At 44.5% G+C, this 9,444-nt stretch overlaps 1 protein-coding gene across 10 annotated transcripts in view; it reads right to left on the bottom strand.

The window, feature by feature from the left end:
* Window positions 1-225: 225 nt before the first annotated feature.
* Spats2l (spermatogenesis associated serine rich 2 like) overlaps window positions 226-9,444 on the bottom strand; it is a 166,226-nt gene continuing 157,007 nt past the window's right edge. For 9 of the 10 annotated variants that reach the window (XM_051190236.1, XM_051190238.1, XM_051190240.1 and 6 more), the window contains 4 exons: window positions 7,818-7,927; window positions 5,269-5,371; window positions 2,533-2,753; window positions 226-1,128 (listed from right to left, as the gene is read on the bottom strand). In XM_051190236.1, coding sequence (XP_051046193.1) covers window positions 733-1,128; window positions 2,533-2,753; window positions 5,269-5,371; window positions 7,818-7,927 — 830 coding nt within the window. In that variant the 3' untranslated portion in view covers window positions 226-732. The remainder of the gene's footprint in view (window positions 1,129-2,532; window positions 2,754-5,268; window positions 5,372-7,817; window positions 7,928-9,444) is intronic. The other variant, XM_051190237.1, reaches the window with a different exon arrangement.

Genomic DNA, 9,444 nt, shown 5'->3' with positions numbered 1-9,444 from the left:
AAGTTTTGTTACATACATGGTTTTTAACTACCATGTGGCATCCAAGATGACTGGGCATACAGCACACATATCCGTATGGTAACTGCGGGAGTACCACTTTTTCCTGAGAATTCCTTTTATGGAGCTTGGCACCAAACTTCCGGTCTCTAACTTTGTCCCCAAAGTGCCAGCAACAAAGAACATTCGACGTCAAGGTAGGCAGTGAAAAAAGAAACAAGCCAGGTGTCAAATGCAGCATATTTTAATTTGTTTCAAATAAAGCAATATATGTTTATATATATATTTATATATATTTCAGAAAAACACTAGATGTTAAATTCTACAAAAGCACATGTGTCTTCAGCAGATCACGTTTGTCTGGCCAAGAACTTCTTGTTTCAACATTACCTCTCTAAAGACAACCAATGGATTGACATCACAGCTACAACATAGGTTGCTAACCGAGCCTCTCATCTTCAGTCACATCTTGATTTTTCCTAACAACGAGTAAATACTGCCTGGCTAAAATGATGCAAAGTCTTGATGAGGAGAAGCAACAACAGATCAAGCAAAGCCATGGGAGTTATGAAGCAAGCTAGAGCAGAGTAATAGAATTAGTAAAAATGACTGAGAGAGAATGACACAAACATACAGGGTTTGTATATTCTGATTGACTCTCTTTTGGCAGCGAATTAGTCAGCACCTTGGGCAGGGAACTAAAACCAGGCAAAACCTGCTCTTTTCTTTCCCGGCTCAGGCCACCAACGTCACAGCAGGGACAGAGAGAACGGTGGCCTCTGTGGAAACTTCTATTCTTGTGGGACAAAGATTGCACTGTGAAACCCTACCAACACTGCCCCGGAAAGGCCTGGCCTCTGAGTTGTCTGCCACGTGCTGCCTTCGACGGGGCTTTTCAGAATGTGTTGGGGCCTCTGGGGCCTTTGTCCCCAAGGAGCCCTCTTGGTTTTTGGAACCACCTTTGTTTTTGGGACGGAAACCGTTGTGTGGCTGTCTTCTGTGTTCATGCCGGTTATTGCTCTTCACCATGGGATCAGCTTCGTTACCACCGCCCTGAGACTTGGCTGGGCCATTTAGCCTATTGTGATACTGGGGATTAAATCTTCGTCTTTGGCTAGAAGGTCCATTCTGCTAAAAAGAGAAATGAAGGAAGTGCTTGAAGCCAACATACCAGAGAAGACACCAGTAGGTATCAGGCAAATCTACTCCCTAAATAACAGACATAAGGTTTTTCAAACTACAGTAGAAAAAGGCAACATGCAAACAGGCCCAGTTGATATAATTCTCAATCTAGCACCACAGTTATAGATGGAACTGGGAGAAAATTACTCATCTTCAAAGAGAAGAGGAGGAGGGGGCAGAGAAGGAGTGGGTGAGTGCTGATTCTGGGTGGATGTCTCCTTGGTCTCACTGACCCCTCACTTTGTAGGAAGGATAATGATGTGGGGCTCATGACAGTTCCTCTGAAACACAGGGCCCTTCCTGCCGGCTCCTCACTGTTTTGCTCAGACACAGAAGTGTACTGCCACTTAAATTAGCCACCACCTAAATGCTAAAATCACCCAGCTGAAAAGGAGTCTGCATGATAGCAATGGATTTGATGTTCTTTGTTTTTTAAAGAAACCAAGAAAGGGAAACTCGTGGGTTAAACTTTAGACTTATTTTCCTCATGATGTTTGATAACAAGCATGGGGGCAAATGCAGTGGAGACACATTTAGCCAGTGCACTGACATGGTGCTCCCTATCAAACCACTCCTTTAAAATGCCTGCAGTGGGAACCTCCAGAGGCCAAGAGGAGACTCAGCAGAGATCAGGAAAGCTATCTCTGTAGTACCACCAACACTCATGTCAGCGAATCCCATTTCTTGTTCATTTTCTAACCACAGGCTACTAATCCCTCCCAGAGACAGAGGAAATAGAAGATTTTTCTTTGAAAAGATTTTTTCAACCATTTTTTTTCTGTTTTCTTTCTCTTTTTGGTTTTCAAGGCAGGGTTTCTCTGTGCAACAGTCTTGACTATACTGGAACTCAGTAGACCAGGCTGGCCTTGAACTCACAGAGATCCATCTGCCTCTGCCTCCTGAGTGCATGCACTAGCATTGCCTAGTGAAAAGTTGTATTTTTAGAGGCTGTAGAAGATAGGAATGAATAAAGTTGTTTTGAAATGTGTGTACTTTGCTGAAATTCAAAGACAAGGCAAGTTTGCCTAACTTTTATCTGTTACTGCCTCTCCAAACCTAAGTAGGAACTTCCTTAAAGTAATTAACAGCAATCACATTTCCTCTCTCTAATGGTTTCAGTGGTCTGTCCAGGACCTGGTGATGTTGGCAAGAAGGGCATGAGAGGACCTCTCTGCATTAGGTGAATGAGGTATCATGGCAGAGAACACAAAGGCAAGAGCCCATGAAGGGTGACTGGATGAGGCCAGGCAGCCAGCGCTCTCGGAACTGAGAGAGCCTGGCTAGTAGCTGTTATGTTCTTCCTCTGGGAATGGATGGTGGGCAGCACTGTGAGGCCCTCCCGGGGAGGCTTACCTGCTTGTTAGGGGGCATGGCCTGGTGACAAGCATCAGCAGTGCTGGGAAGGCTGCCCACCATTTTGGGGTTCGCCACTTTCCCCTCAGAGGGCTTGTTGTGATTGGATGATTTCCGGACAAAGTTCCCTTGTTTCCCGGAAGCGACTGCATGAGTGTTCAGCAGCGGCAGCAGGGAGCTACAGGGGGTTCTTGAGGAATAGTTGTTCTTTGGATGTGTGACTGCAACAAAGAATGGTTTGGTGTTAGGGGCTGCGCCAAGAGCACCGCTGGCACGAGGGGCCACTGGAAAGTGCTAGAAGAGGAAGAAATTGGCAGGAGCTCATAAAAACATGAAGGGTCGCTCTTTAAGATGTAGCTTGAAAAGGTACCATGGTGTTTAGAGACCACCACATTTCTCCTATGAGGAACATCCACAACAAGAGACATTTGCAGGAACAAAGACATACCTGAGTGACTTAAAGATTATTCTTTAGGTCAAGAACCACCGTGGATAGGAAGACAATGACATGGTGATGTTCCCTCTCTAGCTCATCCATAAATGATTCTGCCTTGTAGAACCCCCATTACTCAGTCCATTTACACTGCCCTTTTCAGGTTCTATACTATCCGGTGCTGCAGCCTCAGAAGGATGGAGAGGCTGACAGAGCCCTGTGTTCTGAGAGCATGTGAATGGATGGAATTATGCGTTAGGACTTTTGTTGCTCTGGGTCACGAGTATCTGACCATAGGGCAGGCCTGCCAGTCCTGTGCATTTTCTATACTCCACCAGGTCTACCTAAGCCAGTCTTTAACCGAAGGTCTGCATCATTCCTGGTGCTAACGTGCACGGCAGGCAGATCAGGCAGCTCACTGTCAGGCGCACATTCAGGTCAGGCAGGTCTGCTCAATGCTTATTATTGCCAGTCCTGTTGTTTTTGAAAGTGGTGGTTTCGGGCAGGATGATTTCTATGTGATTATGCTGAATCGAGGCCAGAGGGAATCAATTCCAGGATAAAGCCGTGACTTCTCTCACAGCTCACTGGGATTCAGCGGCCAGGCTGGACAGGAAAACCTTCTTCTGAATTTTAAAATTGTCACCAATTTTTAAAAGCAATTTTCTCTGTTCCCTTTGTTGGATCAGACTTAATCCCAGGGCTTGGCAAGAGGATTAGGAATGGCTAGTAGGGCTCACAGAATGTTAGAAGAGGAAAGGACAGGAATGTAGCTCCAGTCCCTTCATATTGTAGGTAAGGTGTGACAAATGATTCTGGGCTGTCCAAACACAGCCAGGGGATTTTTAGCAGCTCTCAGGCTTACCAGATTCAGTTGCATGGAGTCATTATTTCCCATCTCCACTTCTGGCTCAGAAGCTGTAGCAATGTACCCACCACGAAGGATTTTTGTGGGGATTACTGTCACAAACACTTGAGGCTGGCTGTCTTTATATGGACACTCATAATTTGGTAAAGGACAATTTCTCTTACTAGACGGCATCTGGAGGAAAGTGAGTGAAGTGCCCCTTGCCTGCCCCCGTCCCAACCAGAGCTGGGTGGCATGGATTCAGTCAGGATTGGAGTCTGACTTGTCATCTGATTCAAGGAGAACCTAGGATAGGTAGGTTCCTTCCCAAGTGTCAACCAAACTCCTTGTTTGGAGAGGGCCAGTAAGGAGGTTCTGTTGTAAATGAGGCAGCATATGAAGAAAAAATTAAAAAGCACAGCAAAAAAAAAAAAAAAAAAAAAAAAAATCAGATGGCTGACCAAGAGCTGCCAGCAGCAAGCCCTCAGCATTGTTTTCTGGTGCTCAGTGGGAAGTTATTTAAAGGTTACAACTGGAGGACTGGTCACATCATTTATGGAAGTGACCAGCTAACTGTACTGACATGGAAAAATTATCTAGCATTTATTGCAACAAAAGTAAACTGTGTCACTACACAAGTATGTGATGTGTAATAGGTAGACAGGATATACAGGAAACATAAAGGTGATCTGAAAGTTAGGTCATATGCTAGTCAACACAATAACACAATTTGGTAATTTTTAGACCAAGTTGATCAACATTTTTTTTTTTTAAAGAGGGGAAAAAAAGAAAATTCAATGTAGAAAAACAAGTGCAGTCAGGTCTTAGTTTCCTGCTGACTATGAGGTTGTGGATGGTGGCTGGTCCTTCTCTGTGACTGTCCTCAAAGCCACATTAGCACTCATCACTCATCCCCCTCCCCCTTGTGTGTGGGCTGGAGGACAGAAAAAAGCAGCAGCCAATTTTGCTGCACATTAGCCACTCTAATTAAGGCTTAATAGGGAACAAGACTAAACTAATGGCTGACGTGAAGTCTCTCATTATCTTCAGCTTCACTCAGCATAGAAGTCAGGCTCAACAGGAGACGGTGGGTGGGTGGGGGACTGCACTCAGGGCTCTCATGCCTGAGCACTCCGGCAGGCTGGGACAGCATCTGTAGAACCAGAGCGGCGGTTTACCTGGTCAAGCTTAGGAAAAGTCTGGGAAGGTATAAACTAGCTGACATGCTCTGTTCAGCTTAATAAGTCCTGGGGATTTGCTGATGGCCAGTGGCATTTGAAGAGTCTAAGTTCAAATCCTGACATTTGCAGTGACTCGTGTCATGACCTTAGATCATTAAAGCTCTGCAGACTGCAGGTTAGCCATGGCGGGAGACCATCTACCTGACATTTCTGCCTACTCCAAACAGCACCACACTTGCTCACACAGAATTATTTAGTAAGCATGCAAAACTCACTTTCTCCGCAGATCATGATTTGGGCTTTCAGCTGTTCGATGTCACAGGTGAAGCGGGCAGCCTTCCCCAGCTCTTCATCATATTTGCGCTCGCTGACAAAGTGCTAGAGGAAAGAGAGATGAAGCGAGAGTCCCACGCTGCCACGGTACCGCCTGCACACCCTCTCACTCTGCTCTTCCTGTGCCTACAGATGTCTGACTTGAGGGGATCATTTGAGCCCAGTCAGTGTGAGATGCTACTAAGTGGGTACTCGGTGCTGCCCTCCATGACCATTCACCTTCTTTTTCTGGGAATAAGTAGGAGCTTGATTTTCTCCTCTGCTGCTTAGACAGATGCACGATGAACACACTCTGTGTCTGGGCTCATCTACTCAGCCTTTTAGCATCCGTCACTAGCGCAGTTTTCTGAGTTACATTCCCACAGTGGCTGCCTAGCTCGGCCAAGGGCCTGGTATAGTATTAACTGTCAAAAGAAAATATGCCACCCTCCCTAGACACCTCGTCACTATTTTAATAAGAAACCGAGAAGACTAAAAAGTCTTCTGCGTCCAGAAAACATTGTCTTCATGATGGAATCTCAAGTGCCGCTATAGGGAGTGGAAAAGATTAGTTTTCAATTCATTTAAATTCAACTTGAAATTAAGATCTAAGTGTAGACGGCACAATGAGAAATACAGAAATAACCATGACTCAAACCCTCCTCGAGTGTCAGGGAGTTTAACCACACGTCGAGGAAAGAGATAACATTAAACTCAAGGATGAAAGGGGTTGGTGCTTTGTAGACAGAAGTGGAAGAAATTATCTCCCACTGAGTGACATGTGAAAAGGGTTTTATGAGAGAGAACGTGGGAGCTGGGACATTTAAAAACAATTAAACTGGACTCTGACCGAATTCTTACGAAATAATCTCATTTTCACCGGGTCACATGATCATGAAGTCGGTGCTCTCATTACCTCTATTTTACAGATGGGGAATCTGGGCTCTAAGAACCTAAGACAATATGTAATTTATCCAAGCCACAGGAGTAGAAAATTTTGGAGCTATACTGTTTCACTCCAAAGCCTGTGCTGCCAACCATGTAATGAAAAGGGGGATTCCGATAGGCAGAAGTGAAACTTGGGAGAAAATTGATTTCAATTGACTTGGAAGCTACAATCCCACATCCCTCACTTGATGCGCTAACAAGTTGGAATTTCCAGAAGAAATGGGGGTTGCAGCATGGACTGAGTCCTGCACTGTATGGTATTCTGAGAGGGGAGGGGATGGCATATGCCAAGGGAGGCTGGGTCTGTTTTGGGAGTTTAACCTTGGAATTGGGGTGGAGAGGCTGGAAGGAGACAGCGGAGGCAGGAAGACTAGTTAGGAGGCAGGAAGACTAGTTAGGAGGCGCTTGCAATTGGCTGGGTAGGGAGAAACAAGGGCCAGAAGGAGGGTGAGAGGGACACCTCTAGGCTCTTGACACCTAATCCTTTCTCCCTGAGCTCCCTTCCCTGCCTAGCAAGGAGGGAGGGGATCAAATATCACCTGGCACTTTCTGCTGTTGCCAATCAGCTTTCTTCCGTGATGGACAGACACTGTTCTAAAGCCAGCAGCAGCTGTGTGTGGAAAGGTTTCTAGACCCCTGGGAGAAGCTAGGCGCACATGTGTGCTGACACACTGTGTGTTTAAGAACTGATGTAAAAGAAAAGAAGGCTCAATGTCACTTTCCTACTTCGTTATAAGCATTTCTTGCCCTTAGTGATCACTTCCTCTTCTGGTAATTTTACCCAATGCTGTCTGGAAGATTCACCTCAGTGGGTCTATAAATTGAGGCGTCACATCCCCCTCTCTTGGCCAAAAAAGAGGCGTGGCCCAAGTAGAGAGCAGCCAGAGCTCTTTTGTGTGTGTGTGTGTGTGTGTGTGTGTGTGTGTGTGTGTGTGTGGCAGGAGTCACAGTGTGGCAGCAAGAGCTTATGGTACCCTGAATAAAGAATTAGGGGATTACTATTTTTTATCCTAAATTATCCACAAACCACACTGCTTTCTAGTTGTAGGTTCATGTCTGCGGACACACCTGGCTTTGGTGATTTGACTAAATATTATTTCAAGTTCTGCTTCTGATTAGCCTGGATTAGTTCAGATTCATTGCAGTGGAAGAGATCTAATAAACATATATTTGTGGATAGTAACCTTAATAAAAAAGGGAATTAAACTAGAAAAAAAGAGAAAGGATGCTTTGTAAGTCACTGTTAGAGCATACTCACAGGAGTGTACATACACATAGGCATACATCACACCATAAAAATCACAACCCAAATGACTTACATTTAAATACAATTTAAAGGGTTGGTCTTGACTAATTTATCCCCCTCCTTTGAAATAATATATTCCTTCAAACCATATTGTGCTTAAGGACAGTGCCTATGTGTTTCTTCGCCCTTCTGTAATCTGTCCTTCAATGCTGTGGAAGGAAGCCTGTATAGGGTGTCAGAGCAGTAGTCTACTGAGACAAAGCACACGCAAAGAGTGGCATTCGGGTCAGCGTTCTGCTGGGGTTTCACAAAACTGACCTTAATTTCCGCCCGGAGTTCCGCCAGCTGCATCTCTGCCATTTGACTGGCTAGATCAGTCAGTCTCTTCAGTTCTTCTGCTTTCTTCTGACGGGCAGTCAGGATCTCCACTGTCAAATGGGAAGGCGTGGCGTGTTAGGGACAGAGGTTTAATCATATTAAATGGCTAGATTTCTTGGAGTCAGTTCTCCCCAACAGGCAGACTGCTGTGCAGGACCACAACTGAGTCAGTCACCAAGGGAGGTTGGCTCTTCAAGGTCATTACCAACAACATATTTCCTGCCAATCCCCTAACAAAATCCAGTTCCCTCAGTCACTGTCCACCTACACTGCTTTCCTTCATTCTCTGAACCTACTGGTATCTAAACCCACTTTCTTAATTTGCAGTCTTCAATGTGTTGTTCTGAAAAGAAGGCATTAGAATCCTCTGGCCAAAAAGAAAAGAAAAAGCCATTAGAATTCTTTGGCATGAGATTACACAGACAGAAGTCTACTAGGCACACCCATTTTCCTGTATTGCTATATATACCATTAAATTCTAACAGCATTAGACTCTCAACTTTCACACACACAGATTGGGGCAGAAGTCAGTGGTAGAGCACTTATGTAGCACATAAAAGCCCCGGACTTGATCCCTAGTCTGGAATATTTTAACACAAAATCACTTGGGGTAGTAAGCTATGGTCCTGGAATATGACATCAAAGATTTACTCTATTAGCTTCTTATGAGCTGAAAATAATGTTTCTGAATTTGATGCTCCACAGACATATTTCTGTTTTATAAACAGAGAAGTCCCAGACTAGGGTATCTTACATCTTTGTTTGAAGTGTCCCTGGTAGAAAAAAATTTCAAGGGTGGGTCAATCTGCTCTGAGATGGACTTGTGTGCATTCTTTTGCACACCTGTTGAGGACAGCTGAGAATTCCCTGGTACCTTATGTCCTCATCTCTGTCACATGAACTCAAGTTTCAAATAGATGTGGAAGCCCAGGTTATCCCATGTATGTTTCCCAAGAGAGTATGGAGCACAAAAGCAATTAATAAGAAGTCTGAGCTATCAGTACACAGGCTTCTGGCTCTATATTTCACCATATATGCATTTCCTTCCTTTCTCTTGGCCAATCATGTTGAGCCTTAAGAAAAACAGCCCACGTTAGAGCACACACATGCTGAATTGTTTTCCATCCTGGCTGCACAAGGGTGAATGCTCTATCAGACTACATTCACAGTACACAGAGTCAAATGATTTATTTTCATGATTTTGATAGGTTTGAAGTATGATTTCATTGTGTATGTCAGCTGGCTTCCAATGTACATTCCTCCTGCCTCAGCTACCACTTCTGGGATTTCAAGCCTGTGCCACCACACACAGCTAAGCAATGTGCTTTCTGATTTTCAGAGGTCTTAATAGATACAATATCAAACAAGTCACTTTAAAAAAACAAACAAAAAAGTGATGTACACAATTAGTCAAAGCTTAATATTCCTGTACACTGAGAGATGTACACAATCAATCAAGGGTTAAGATTCCTTGCACACTGAGAGATGCACACAATCAGCCAAGGGTTAAGATTCTTTGCACACTGAGAGATGCACACAATCAATGGAGTTAAGATTCCTTGCACAC

Source organism: Phodopus roborovskii, unplaced genomic scaffold (genome assembly GCF_943737965.1).
Source record: "Phodopus roborovskii unplaced genomic scaffold, PHOROB, whole genome shotgun sequence".
NCBI lineage: Eukaryota > Metazoa > Chordata > Mammalia > Rodentia > Cricetidae > Phodopus > Phodopus roborovskii.
The sequence above is the reverse complement of the archived record's forward strand: the minus strand, read 5'-3'. Positions and strand labels throughout refer to the sequence as shown.